We start from the raw sequence: 15,832 nt of genomic DNA, 5'->3' as shown, positions 1-15,832 counted from the left end.
AACACATCTACTTCCTCTTCCATTTTCATACGTGAGTTTTGAGAGCTCCAAAGATAAAGATTTTTGGTTCAATTTTCATGCAAAGAATTAATATTGTCTAGTATTCATAATATTAATTTTGATTAAGAGAAAGCTTTGGGTATAAAGCCTTGGGAGAGATCCTATACTTGGGTCTTGGGTTCTTTGTTCTTCCATTTAAGGGATAGCTCAAGAACAAAAGAGAAGGAGAACTCTTTTGTGCCCATATATACCGATATTGCAATGTAAGAACATGATTTCTCCTCTATTATATCTTTTGTTTGCATGCATAAGATCATTAGTTAATTTTATGACAAATTAAATTTAAGCATATATGAGTATGTTGTTAGGTATAAAGATCTACCTTTCCTTCAATTGGTATCAGAGCAATGGTTGTTTGCATGCAAATCGGTTATAGTTTTTCCGAGTTATACGATTAACATATAAAACTTGTGAATTTGTGTTATTATGATATATCACGAAATTAATTCATGCATGATAAGTTTCTGGTCCTAAAATGATTTTAGGATTTTTGGTTAATTTACGGATTTTACTGTTCATAATATATAATATTGGCATTAAAATGTGATTTTTATGATAAAAATGCCATTTTTGGACGAAAATTAGCTAAACTTCGAATTTTCCAGTTCTTTTTGGATATGTTTTCACATATATTATTATTAGATGATCTGGAAAGTTTCATAATTTTATGAGTTTTTATGCTCGAAAAATGAATTTTTCATTATTAAATTCGGTTTTTGGTGAAAAATAGGTTAATATGAGATAAATTTCGATTCTGGTCATATAATTTTAGTATGTTGTCACATGCAATTTTACAAGATGTGTGTAAAATAATTGGCTATATTGAAGTCTTTATGCATGATTTATGGATTTTTGAAGAAAAATAGCATAAATAGTGACATTTTTAGTGAAAAATTGCTAAAACATGCTTCATGACTAAGGAAAAACGTGATATGTTGCTTTTTATTATCTTTTTCAGATCTAAAATTGAAAAGTTGATGAAAATATTTTTTCTCATATTTTTATGGTTGTTTTAGTTAAAATCGATAAAACCGCAACATTGTTTTTCCGGATAATTTTCGAAATTTTTAACCTAAGTTTTTGAACATTATGAGTGTCATGGTATTTTTCCAGAATGTTCATAAGTTTAAATTTCAAATTTTGAATTTATTTGAAATTTTATGATTTATTTGAAGTTTATAGCATTTTATTATAATTTTAAGTCCATTATGAACAAATATGAGTTAATTATGGTCAAATTATTAGTGAAGACTAAATTTTGAGTCCTAAACAGTTAGGGTAATTAACTTATGCATAAATATGAATTTATGTATTTTTGGTGATTGTAAAATGTTGAATCACGCAAATCCGTAAAAACCGAGTAATATATGATATTGGCAAATTTAAAGGCGATTTAGCATAAAATTGGGCATGTTCATACATATTATAATGCTGCATATTTCAATTGTTGAATGTCTTTTATTTATATAATTTTTGAATTATGTAATTTTGCTTAGTATGGCCTTAGTTTTAATTGGTATTACCCGAAATGTATGGGAATATCGATTCGGTTGTAATTTTAATGTGATCTCGTATCACCGTCTTGTAATTTAATAGATTTATTTTTATTATAGTTACAAATGTATAATAGGAATTATGTAATTCATTATGTAATTTTAATTCATTTCGGAGTTCCCAAAGACGGATTACTTCAAGATGACGATACATAAAGACGGTGTTACCTCGAGATGCGTGCCACAACCGAAGTTCAAGGGACCAATGGAGTTGGTTTCCGAATATGTAATAGTTAAACAGTTTTCTATTTTCTAGGAAGGCCATACTAGGATTTTTATGTTTTGCATTTTATTTATGTCGCATGCATCGCTAAATCGCCATAACTAAAACATGCATAATCAAGTCCTTCGACCGTGTCAATTAGAATTATCGTAGTTCACCGCTTTAGTTCACTTAAAACGTGATAGATAATAAATTGACATGACCTCTCGCTAAAACAATCAATTGAGATATAGCCTTACCAAATAGTAGAAACCATGAAAACCTATTTCGTGAGGGAGTGCACTCGGCCACACCGGGGTACAAACCTTGTTACGTAGGGGAAGTGGGTGATGAATGTCAATCCACCGAATTCATGTTGATGAGGGTTTCATCGGCCACACCGTGCCCAAGTTAATGTGGGTTTGGATCATGGACACATTTATTCGAAATTTGGATTGAACTCAACAAAAGTTTTTCGATAAGGGTTTCATCGGCCACACCGTCCCCTTGTTGAATGTGTTTTGGGCTAAAGATAAATGTTAATGTAATTTTATCGACCAAGAGTTCTAAAAGTAGAATCGATTAAAGAGTTAATCCACCGAGTTATATTGATGAAGGTTTCATCGGCCACACCGTGCCTAAGTCGATATGAATTTGGGTCTTGGAATCATTTATCTAGTTGGGTAGAGGTCACTAGAAAAATGCATAAAACTTGTTATCTACAAGTATTATTAAAACGATAAGTGTTAAGTTTTCCACTATTCCGTTATTATATTGTTCTATTTCTTTACCACAATTCATATACGATATCATTTCGATTTTACAAAATCTCCATTAAAACATCGTAACTAGAGACAAATATGATTTTGCTCCTAAAACCTCAAAATGAACCATTGCTAAGGATCTCTTCTAAAGAGTATAGATTAAAGTTATCTATTATCAAACAGGTTTTTGATTCTAGACTAACACATCGAATGGATTGTTTTTCATGTACTTAAAAGAATTAAGTACCTTGAAATGATTGTTTTGGTAATTAGTTTTGTCGAATTAATAATTGACCAAAATAATGCAACCACCTCAATGAGAGTTTTTAAGACTAAAACGAACAAATGAAGAGTGTTCTTCATGAATTCAATTTTGCTTCTCAAAGCAAAGACTCATTGAAATGAGTGGGAGCATTCTCTTAAACCGTTAAGATGAGGACGAGGTTCAAGAAGTAAAGATTATAATGGAATTGATACAAGGTAATGTTAAAAGTAAAGTTGTTGAGAATGACGATACTAAACCTATCAATCCCGACCAATAAAGTTTCCATTGTCTTAAATGTTGGACACGAGAAAGGAAACTACCCCAAATTATTGAAGAATCAACAAGTTAGTTGTGGGACATCTAATGGGATCTTCTTCTTTAAATGTTTATTTGATTAAACATAAATTTTGCTAGTACCACTTCGTCAATATTAGAAACCAGTGGTGGTTTTCATCATTATGTTTGATACATAGGATGATTAGAATATGACGACTAGCAACAATGAAGTCGAGAGATAGAGTCATTGTGTACTAAATCTAGTTTTTGGGTTTGGAGTTGTACTTAATTGTGACTATTAAGTACAAAAACTCTAAATAAGAATACAAACTTGTTAAGATACAAAGGAGGTTTCACTTTTTGTGACCCTATACACCACGATTTGATGTATGGCTAGCCCATTATCAAGGTGTTTATATTCTAAACCAAACTAGAATGATATATCATGAAGATGATGCAAGACTCAAATTGGTACCCCAAGATTAAATCTTAAATTTTGGAATGATGAACGCAAAGAGTTATCAGTACTCTTGAAACCATTAGATTGTTAATGGTATATGCGTATCTTGTATTCAAAGCAAGATGTCTCGTGCCTTTTGGTTGAAAAGGAGATCGAGGTTGTAAATCATTGATCCATAATAGGTTGATCATTTTCTTTTATCAACGATTTAAGTTGATAAGGTAAATAGAGAAATCTTTGAAGAAGTTCAAAGAATTCAAGGAATCACGATTTAGTCGTGATGGGATTATCAAAGTGAAGAATTTGATATAAGCCAAAGGAAATGTGATATAGTATCACAAGTTAATCTCTCTTAGCACGCATTATGGAGTAATGTGTGGTTGGATAAGAAATCAAACGCTATTTGATATGGTTTGGACTTCAATCAAGTTACTTTGAGTTACTTGATACTTTTGGGGATTTTATCATTTTTGTCTAAATTTTTTCCACTAAATAGAATCATATGAGATATGAAATGGTAAGGGTACCATGTTTGTAAGTTTTCACAAGAAACAAATGCTCATTTTTCCTAATGATAATCACGAGTACACCAGTTTGTGGCTCGTGAAGTCTGTCTTTTCTAAAATACAAGTTTATTCTAGAAGACAGAGTGGGAGAAAATTATTCAAGAGCCACAAAGAATGTCATGTCGCAAGAAACAGGTCTTTCTTGGCTACATGAGACGTGTTGTGTAAGACATTGTTTCTTTAAAACCTAGGAGGTTAAATTCGTCACTTGTTAAAGATGATGAATTCAAGCTACTTTTAAGAAAGTAAAGAGCTTATAACTTACAAAAGAAATTGTTTGATTCAAGTTGATTACTTCTAGAAAGTAATGAACATATGACTTACATAAGAGTGTTTAAGTCACAACTCAATACAAGGCTTAGAGCCATGAAAATCCGAAACAAAAGGGCTTGATTAGTGACAAAGGGTTTTGCACTAATAAAGAGAGATTTCAAAGCAAGATTGGTGGCAAAGAGTTTTGCACTGGTTGAAATGCTTAAGTCTATTTGGATCATCTTAGGGATTATGTTTCATTATGAGGATATGAATACAGCAAGTGAATCTAAAACCCACTTCTTCAATAGAAAGAATGTATTCAATACATGTCATGAGTTTTATAGATTCTTGCAATCCTAAGATAATGTGAAACTTAAGAGAGGGTCTTAAGTAGGACATCAATGAGTTAGAATCAATGTTTTGATCATGTTATAAAACTTTTCTCGATAAGACGAGAAGTTGTTTTATACATGGAGTTTAGTGGGAGTTACGGAAATTTTTAGTCCGATATGTGGATGACATATTGATCATTGAGAATGATTTAAGACTTTTGGAGTAATATAATACATCTTTAATATCTAGATTTATGTAGATAAATCCACATGATATTAGCGTCAATAAGAAGTCTTATGTTGATAAGATTCATGACTAGTTCAATTAAATTGAACATATTTGATTGATTCCATTTGCTTCCGCTGCCGGATCAATTAAATGAGTAATGATGTATAACACTTCATATACTTTGAGTATGATGAATTGTTTTCAAAATCGAATTTAAGAAATCTTTATCAAGTAAGCCATGAAGATTACCCTTAAGTGCTTGCAGAAGCATTAAGGAAGTAAAGCAAAGTGTTTATGATGCAATTTTGTGTAAGGGTGTTACACAAGTGACAATTGACAATTGAGATTGCGCATGGTTTTGACAAAACCATAATCAAAACACATTAGGGTGGTTAAGAGACCATTATGGCTATGATAATTAAGAAGTAGATTTTCTAGAATCGTTCTAGGCAATAAAGAACAATGAGAGATATTTATAACAGAAATTGAGTACACTTGCAATCATGAGATGTGCAAGAAAGATGAGTCCCGCACACTCGTGAAAACAAAGGGGAGCTATTCTTAGGCTAGAGGGCCTATGTCTTGATTGGATCTCGACACGTACTCAGAAAGTTTTGTAATGCAAATGTATACATTACAAAGGAAAACGAGTATGTAGTTAGGTTGAGTAAGGTACAAGAAGTTGATAAAACCTACTAACCAAAGCCTTCTCAAAGGCTAAACATGATGAGTCATGTCATTTCAATTGAGTTGAAATAAACAACTACGTACAAGATCAAATTAGATTATAGAACATGAAATAGTAATCAGGCATTGACTATTCATATGTGATAATCGCATTTGTCGTTCGAGTTTTTCTTTAAAAACTCCTTTTATACTTTGTTACATCCAAACGGGTTGTAATGACAATTGAACCCCGTTAAAGTGAACACGGATTAGCATTGTATTCGCCCATAGTCACTTGTATGAGGTGACGTCTCGAAGTGACTAGAGTGTGATGCGATTGATGGCAAGTTCAAGTGCCATAGAGTCATGTGAGATGACTAGTCGATCACATAGGCAGACTGTTAAGAACATTTTGTCGGGCCTAATGACCGCTTATAGAGTTCTGGCAAATTTATATAGCCTGGTCGTGGCGAGAGCTGCTATAGTATTCAAATGAGTCGATTCTTTTGACTAAAGACTATTCACCTAAGATGGCTCAGTTTCAGATTAACTTTGATTTGTGTTACTACGACCTTCGTAAATGGGGTCAAATGGGCATATTTTGGGTTATGATGGCTGTGGCTAGTCGAAGGGAATGAGTGCGATAGGAATTGTCCACCCCTTTGTCTTGGTTATAACAATATCTCAGGGCCACTCGAGGAGTAATGAACTGGAAATGCGTGGCCACGCTCGGAATGTATCCATGGTGGATAAATCCGGTCAATCAGTTATTCTCCAGATCGAGGAAACCACTCACGATATGATCACTTGCAAGTACGACCTGAAAGACACCTTGCATTGAGTGGGAGATAGTAATAGGACAAGAGAATTGGTGACGCACACTTGTCGAGGACAAGTGGGAGATTGTTGGGAAATGTGTCCTCAACAACAGTGCGATCATATGATTTAAATATCATTATTAAATCTCATTTTAAAGAATACATTTGGGGAGTATTTTTACCACAACTGGTCCACACATATCGGTAATGATTGGCTGACTAGAGTTTGACATTACTGTCGTGCGACGGTGGTGATCAGTTGATCCCCTAGGTCATACCTATAGGGCAACACTCTTAATTGATTATTTAATTAATCGTATAATGTTACGAGTTAATTAAATTACTTGAAAATTGACGGACGATTTTGGAAGTAAAATTTACGTGTCTCATTTAAATGAGATACGGTCCGAGTAATCAATTGTATCTTTACTCGGATGAAATTATTGTTTAAGGAAACAATTGAAATTGAATGAATTATTATAAATACAAGTTGTTGTGATTTATAATTGGTAAAACATTTTGGTACAAGTAATTGTGAATTACTAAGTCGATTTTTGTATGTGACGTATTTTTATTAATACGTTGATTTTTAAAATGTTAAAAATACATAACAAATTTATGTGACATATGACATGTAACATATTGACAAATTGACAAATGTAATATGGAATCCATATTATCAATAGTACCAAACATAGAAGAGCATAAACTTTTCCTCTTCCCTCTCCATTTGCACGGCCCAAATGGAATCCCAAGAGGTTGCTTTTCTTATTTTATTATGCCTATAATTACTAGAATTATTTCATTCAATCATATGCTGAAACTTTAAGTGTTTAGTGAGCATAACACATCTACTTCCTCTTCCATTTTCATACGTGAGTTTTGAGAGCTCCAAAGATAAAGATTTTTGGTTCAATTTTCATGCAAAGAATTAATATTGTCTAGTATTCATAATATTAATTTTGATTAAGAGAAAGCTTTGGGTATAAAGCCTTGGGAGAGATCCTATACTTGGGTCTTGGGTTCTTTGTTCTTCCATTTAAGGGATAGCTCAAGAACAAAAGAGAAGGAGAACTCTTTTGTGCCCATATATACCGATATTGCAATGTAAGAACATGATTTCTCCTCTATTATATCTTTTGTTTGCATGCATAAGATCATTAGTTAATTTTATGACAAATTAAATTTAAGCATATATGAGTATGTTGTTAGGTATAAAGATCTACCTTTCCTTCATAATGGTCAAACAACCAATAATAATAGGGCATGCATTGGTAAAATCACAAAGTTTTCAGTTTTCACAGTGGATCTATGTTTACAACGGTTTCAAGAAAAACCGTTGTTTATTGGTGTAATGTGACAACGGCTTTAAAATAACCGTTGTTGATATATGTAATATGATAACAGCTTAACAAAGAATCGTTATCATTTTCTGTTATACATGTGGTCAAACAATCAATACTGCAACTTTGAATCAGAAAAAGTAAAAATTACAGAGCATGCATTAGTCAAATCACAAACACTGAAAAATCACAAATAATTAAATTGATAATATGATGACATTGTTTGATAATTTAGTTTAAAACGGGTTTTGTCCAACCATTGTGTTTTTACTCATTGGAAAACGGTTTTGTGGATAACCGTTGTTAGATTATATGTTTAACATGGTACAGTGAACCGATTCTTATTAACTTATACCGTTTCCACTTTCCAATTCTTACCTTATTAAGTTTCCAATTCTTACCTTGTTAAGTTTCCAATTATTATTATTATTATTATTATTATTATTATTATTATTATTATTATTATTATTATTATTATTATTAGGGTAAATTGATAATTTATACCTAGTATAACACACTTTTTCAAATCTTATACCTAACTTAATTTTTTTTCAAAACTTATACCAAAAATGTTATTTTTATCCAAACTTGATACCAAATCTCAAAAAAAGACATGAATTGACAGTTTTACCCTTGCTAATTACTATCATCACCCTTTCCTCCCAACATTAATCCTCCTCTCCTCTCCCATCCACCACATAAACTCCATCACCACAACCCAGCTTCTCCTCCTGCCTACACCACCACCGGTATCAGGTTACTCCACGGCCCCCACCGCGAACCTTCATACTGTCACTCCATTAAACACCAATAAATGCCACCCCATTAAACACCAATCACAAACTTACAATCTTATCAATCGAAACCCACAACAATACAATACCCATCTACACTATATACAAACCTAAAATCACTAACTTACCTATGCCCCACTACCGTCACAACCCCACTTCGACCGAACCTATGCTTCATCTATTACCTATTACCCTGCCAAAAACCCATCAACCCAAAACTTTTAACATCATTACCCACCATAAAAAAACACATTGTCCCACCACCTTAGTTTAAGATTTTTTGTTTTTTAGTGTAGGAGGAGGGATATTCAGTGGCAAGGGAAGGTTTTATTGGGTAGAAGGTGGTGATTAGGATTTGGGGTTCTATGAGATATGGGAAGACACCGAGAGGGCTTTTCAGGAGGACATTATTTGGGGTTGCGATGCCGGCGGGAGGGCACTTGGGTGGCAGCCGACTCCGGTGGTGGCGGCGGCGGTGATTGAGATGAGTGGTAGTGATGATGGCGGTGGCGAATGGGGTGTATGTGGGGGAGGATGTGTGTGTCAAGTGAGTTAATGGGGTGGAAATGGGTTTTAGTGTGGTGGGCAAAACTCAAAAGACTTAAAGAGGTGGTGGTGGGTAATTAGTAAGGGTAAAATAGTCATTTCATGAGATGTGGTATTGAGTATGAAAGAAATGAGGATATTTGGTATAAGTTTTGAAAGAAAATTATTCTAGGTATAAAATTTGAAAAAATGTTTTATACTAGGTATAAATTATCAATTTACCCTTATTATTATTATTATTATTATTATTATTATTATTATTATTATTATTATTATTATTATTATTATTATTATTATTATTTCTTTTTTTTCTTTATAATAAGGATGCGCGCAGCTTTCATTAAAAGAAAAATAAAAGTCTACATGAACCTAAACTCATATATATATATATATATATATTATTATACCGGTTCTAATTTTTATTATCTTATTATACCGTTTCCAATACAAAACCTAAACTCATATATGTATATCTATCTATCTATATTAATAAAGGAAGCTTTTTTCGAGCAACGTGAGAGACTCGAACCTTTTGAAACTACCTAAAATAATTATAAATAAAAATATATTTGGAGATAATACTAACCTAACAAAATTCTATCATAAAATTGTAGACAACTAATAAAATTCTATCATAAAGTTGTTGGTGTAATTAATTAGAATTAGAAGTATATTTGAAGATAATAATAAGCTAATAAAATTCTATCATAAATATGTATTTATCTATCTATAATGTTTATGGAATTCCAAGATTAGTCCATCCAACCAAAAAAAGTATAATAAAGACCACTATAAAGATACACCCACGCAAATTTGGCAGAGTATAATTCTAATGATGCCATAATTTTATTGCAAGTGAATTTTGTATTATAGAGTAATATTTTATTTTATGTCAACTCTATATAACCTTTATGCAGGTGTAAACGGTGGCTCTCACTTCGATTTTCCTTTGGTTTCGTATTTGGCTTTAGTTATTGTTTTTTGTTAGCAGTGTATACACCCAATATGTATTTGGTTTCCTATTGCATTAGATTAAAAATACCATGTATATTACTTCATATTAGTTTCATCATGTTCAATATTAATTTATTTATTTATTTTCTTTAATTTTAATTTGATGAAACTTAATCTATGGCTTTACTCCATGTGCAAGGCATGAACGAAACAATAAAGCGGTACCAATCGAGACTTAAGTCGACTTTTCTGAAAAGAGTAAAGATGTGAAGGTAATAATCTAATCTTATATCTATCTATATTATTAAAGGAAGCTTTTTTCGAGCGATTACAAAGAGTCCAGTTTTTGCGAATTACCTACGAGTGATATTAGATCGAGACTCCTACTTCTATCCAAAATTAATTAAAGTTTTACTTAAAAGTATACAATAAAAAGTGGTAATTGAATTGTTTACAAACTACTATTTTATGAGAATATTAATATTAATCAAACACAATCACCTAAACGTGCATATATAATTCCTTATTATCTCATAGTTTATACAAAGTAGTATGCATGTTTGTTGGTTTTTCTATTCTTACTTTTTTGTTCACTAATTGCATACCATTTGATTTTGTTTTGCAGGCACTATGAACAATTAATAAAGGAATCATTACTTATGATTCTACTTTGCATTGAACATACATCGAGAATATTACGTAGCCTTGTAAACGGATGAACGTCTTACGTCTAATAATCAGTTTTGGTAATTATTATTAGTTGTGAGAAAGTTTTTTGTTTGCGTGATTTTTTATCTATCCTTTTAGTGTTGTGGCTAAAGCTAGATAACATCAGTGTCAACGGTTTATAATCCCTTGAGTTCGGGTTGTTGCTTCTCATTCATATTTATAGTCAGAGGCATACAATAGGGTATTATACAACTATACATAGAGATATTCTAGGAGACTAAATAGCAACAACTATGTACACAATATTTGACTTATATACGGTTATTATCTAACACGCCCCCGCAGTTGGAGCGGGAGCAGGTTGTACGCTCAAACTGGAACGGAACCGGGTGAAGAGAGGACGAGGGAGCCCTTTAGTAAAGATGTCGGCATATTGATACTCGGAGGGCACATGAAGTACACAAACTTCACCAAGGCGGACTTTATCACGAACAAAATGTATATCCAATTCGACATGCTTGGTTCGTTGATGTTGAACTGGGTTACCAGAGAGGTAGACAGCCGATATATTATCGCAAAAAACAAGTGTGGATCGACGAATTGGGACATGAAGTTCGAGTAACAGATTTCGCAACCAACTAGTTTCAGCGACTGCATTTGCAACGCCCCGGTATTCGGCCTCGGCACTTGATCGAGAGATTGTAGCTTGTCGTTTAGAAGACCAAGAGACGAGGTTATCCCCTAAGAAGACGCAGTATCCGGATGTGCTACGACGTGAGTCGGGGCAACCGGCCCAATCAGCATCGGAGTAAGCTGTGAGGTGTATTGACCGAGAGGGCTTGAGGGTAAGACCATGATTAAGAGTACCCTGAAGGTAACAAATAATTCGCTTCAAAAATTGAAAGTGCGGGGCACGAGGATCATGCATAAACAAACAAACCTGTTGGACTGCGTATGATATATCGGGGCGAGTAATTGTGAGGTATTATAAGGCACCGGCCAAGCTGCGACAAAGATATGGGTCATCAACTGGAGGTCCCGTGGCAGCACTCAATTTGGATCTCGGGTCCACGGGAATATGACTCGGTTTACACGAGCTCATCTTGGCACGGATGACAATATCTTTGGCGTATTGCTCTTGAGATAAAAATAACCCATGAGAATTACGGCTGACCTTTATACCCAGAAAATGATGGAGCGATCTGAGGTCAGTCATTGCAAACTCTTTGGAGAGGGAGGAGATGATGGAGCGAACTAGAGCAGGGGTGGAAGCGGTGATGACGATATCATCAACATATAATAACAAGTAGGCTGTTGCATTGGGAGATTTGTAAATAAACAAAGAGGAGTCACACACGCTACTCTTGAAGCCTTTGGATAAAATGAATGTAGAAAACCGATGATACCAGGCCCGTTGAGCCTGCTTAAGACCATAAAGAGATTTTCGGAGCTTACAAACATACTTCGGATGGGAGGGGTCAACGAATCCCGGTGGTTGGTGCATATATACGGTTTCTTCCAAGTCGCCATGTAGGAAAGCATTTTTAACATCCAACTGATGCATAGGCCAAGACCTGGAGACGGCAAGACTAAGCACAGTCCGAATAGTGGTAGGTTTCACAACCGGACTAAAGGTTTCGTCACAATCAACACCAACTTGTTGCGTTTTGCCATTGACCACTAAACGAGCTTTATATCGCTCAAGAGTACCATCTGCATGAAATTTATGCCAGAACAGCCACATACAACGGATAATAGAAGCATTTGTGGGTCGTGGAACCAAGTCCCAAGTATGATTATCTCGTAATGCGGTAAACTCGACCTGCATAGCACTATTCCAGTTACGGCCACGGAGAGCAAGGTGAGGGGATTTAGGCAATGGGGAAATGTCAGAGGATACGGTTAAAGCCTTAGGTTTAAAGATACCGTGCATTGCACGGGTGGACATTGTGTGAGTGGGTAGTTTAAGTGGGGGTGGAGGTGGAGGAGGTGGAGGTGGGGATAGGGTGGCAGAAGCGTTGGGCGGGGTCTGGATAGGTGGGGAGGCACTGGACGTGGACTGGGGAGTGGTGACGGGGCTAGTGGTAGGAGTGGAGGCAAGGGTGTTTAGAAGGGAATGACGAGTAGGGGAGGCAGGGGTGGTAGGTGTGGTAGGTTCCGTGGGGATGGGCTGGTCAGTGGGTGATGGTTGGGTGTTTGGTGAGGGGTCGATGGAGTCATAAACCGAGGGATGGGGGGTATCTGATGGGTTGTCGAGGAACGAGTAAGAATAAGTTTTGGTCCGTTTTATTTCTACAAATGGGAACTGATTTTCATCGAAAATAACGTGGCGAGAGATGAGGGTTTTACCAGTGGTGAGGTCAAGACAACGGTAACCACGTTGGTTGGGTGGGTAACCGAGAAAGACACATTTGGTGGAGCGAGGTGCAAGTTTGTGAGGACGGGTAGCGGAAGTGTTGAGGTAACATGTGCAGTCGAAGACTCTTAAGTGATCATAGGAGGGGTGGCGTAGGTAAAGAGCGGATGTGGGGGTGCGAAAATCGAGAGTGGATGTGGGAAGAATATTATGGAGGTGGGTGGCGGCATGGAGAGCTTCAACCCAATATTTAGGTGGAAGTGAAGCATGTTGGAGGGGGACGAGAGTAATATTGTTTAAGCGTTGAATCATACGCTCCGATTTGCCATTTTGTGACGAAGTTTGAGGGCAAGAAAAACGAAATACAAGTCCATGTTTTGTCGAAAAATTGTGGAAAGAATTATTATCGAACTCACGACCCATATCGCATTGAAAGGACTTAATTTGTCTATTGAATTGAGTTTTGACAAAACTATTAAATTGAAGGAATTTGTCGAAGACTTGTGATTTAAATTGAAGCGGGTAGACCCAAACAAACTGAGTGAAATTATCGATTAAGACCATGTAATATTTATGACCATATTTACTCGGAATAGGGGATATCCATAGATCGCAGTGAATAATATCAAACGGGGCTATAGTTTGAGACAAAGATTCAGAAAAGGGTAATCGACGATACTTACTAATATGACACGAAGAGCAAGTGTCCAACGAGTTGTTTTTATTACACTTAAAATTATTACGTGACTTCAATAAACTCAAAATAGATGACCCGGGATGACCGAGTCGGGAATGCCACACATCTTGGCCGTGAATAAGGAATGCTTGAGGCGTTTTTGTGGAGGTGCTGGATGGACTCATGGATGATGGGGTGGACACGGGGTAGAGCTCGCCATCGCTATCACTCCGCAAAATCAGTTTCCCAGTCGGAAGGTCCTTCACAGAAAAGCCAAATGGGTCAAATTCAACACTAACATTATTATCCTTTGTAAATTGACGAACAGAGATCAGATTTGTAATAATATTAGGCGTGTGGAGGACATGGCGAAGGTGTAGGGAGCGGGAATTATTGGGAATTTTGGAGGTGCCCGAACCCGTAACTGGACTACTAGTGCCATTACCAATATAGATGGACCGAATTGTACTCGTATTAAACGGAGAAGTAAGCATACCTTGATGAGATGTCAAGTGTGAAGAAGCACCCGTATCCATATACCATGGGTCGAATTGCGATTGGACAGAGAGAGCTTGAAAAGCCTGGGCAAGGTCCGTAGGTTGTGGAGCTTCGTTATCCATAAGAAAGGCCTGACCTTGTGCACGAGTCTGACCACGATAAGGAGGACGTGATGCAGGCACGACATGAGATAGCCAAGGCTGAACCCAGCCGGGATAGGTAGGGTACGGGCATGGAGGAGGTGTCCATGGTGACGGCCAGGCAGTAGGCCATTGAGGCATAGGTGGGGCAACCGATTGGGGAGATGAGTTACAGGAAGTACTATTATTATTGTTACGGTTGCCATTTTGACGATTGTTATTATTAGAATTATTATTGTTATTATTATTATGACGATAATTACGATTATTATTATTATTAGGGTAAGCAGAATTACCGTGGGACTGACGTGGTGGACCCGAGGAGGTGGCCTTTGATGTAGTGTCGGGCCACGAATCAGCACCCGCTGCAGGGGGAATGGCAAGGGCAGTGGCAGGCTCTTCACTACCACACTTGTGGTGTTGTTCGAGTTCCAGCATACTTCGTGCTGTTTCGAAGTTAGGGGAAGACTGATTGATGAAGGACGCGATGGTGTCATACTCCGATGGTAGGCCACGTACCAATTGGATAAAAAGACGCCGGTCAGTAACAGGAGCGTCAACATCTTTTAGCATACCGGCTATCTCGCGGAGGCGTTGACAGTAGGCCTCAAGCGAGGGCATATTGGCCAATCAAAGAGCATTGAATTCAGATTCGAGGGCCGCGGCACGAGCACCCTTGTTGTTGTTGAAGATATTTTCGACTCGAACCCAAGCCGCACGGGCTGTGGATTCATCTTCAAGAACTCGGGGTAGGATCTCGTCGCTAAGATTACCGTATATCCATTGGAGGACATGAGCATCGACTTCACACCATGCTTCATAAGAAGCATCCGTCTCCTTGGGGGCAGCCGTCCCATCAATGTAAGACAAAACCTTGTACCCTCGAGCATGAAGTTTGAATAGGCGAACCCACGATGCATACATCACCTTCGTGCCGTCAAGAACATGAACTTTGTGCTGGATATTGGTCACGGTAAACACAGGATGCAAACCGGTTTTGTGTGGGGGAGTATCGTTTGTCATGGTATCAGCCTGAATAGATTTCGATCTATTCCGTTTCCTGCCCTGTGCCTTCCTCTTTTTCGAAAGAGTTAGATAATAACCGTATATATGCTAGTCAATAGTCAAATATTATGTACACAATATTTGACTATTGACTAGCATATATACGGTTATTATCTAACAATTAGTTTTAGGTTAGTAAGTATGGTTTGTTAAATCAACGTATGCTTTAGTGAGAATAAACTTTAATTTTCAATAGTAATTTATAATTAGTTAATTTTAATCATTCCCGCGTTCACGTATTCATCCTCCGACATGTAAATTAAATATATATGTCTTGCCTAATTGGTTTAACTTTTACACTCTATCTTAATCATGCAGGCAAACGACGCAAAGTTTCAAACGAAT

The 15,832-nt window shown here is 36.1% G+C and overlaps 1 protein-coding gene across 1 annotated transcript; it reads right to left on the bottom strand.

The window, feature by feature from the left end:
• Positions 1–15,052: 15,052 nt before the first annotated feature.
• On the bottom strand, positions 15,053–15,445 carry LOC141628283 (uncharacterized). Its single transcript, XM_074441445.1, has one exon. The coding sequence runs from the start codon at positions 15,443–15,445 to the stop codon at positions 15,053–15,055; it is 393 nt and encodes a 130-aa protein (XP_074297546.1).
• Positions 15,446–15,832: the final 387 nt, after the last annotated feature.

This window comes from Silene latifolia, chromosome Y (assembly GCF_048544455.1).
Source record: "Silene latifolia isolate original U9 population chromosome Y, ASM4854445v1, whole genome shotgun sequence".
Classification (NCBI taxonomy): domain Eukaryota; kingdom Viridiplantae; phylum Streptophyta; class Magnoliopsida; order Caryophyllales; family Caryophyllaceae; genus Silene; species Silene latifolia.
This window is presented reverse-complemented; position numbering and strand designations above follow the sequence as displayed.

Excerpts from the sequence above, each read along its gene's own strand:
- LOC141628283 (XM_074441445.1), bottom strand. The coding sequence starts at position 15,445 with ATGACAAACGATACTCCCCCACACAAAACCGGTTTGCATCCTGTGTTT.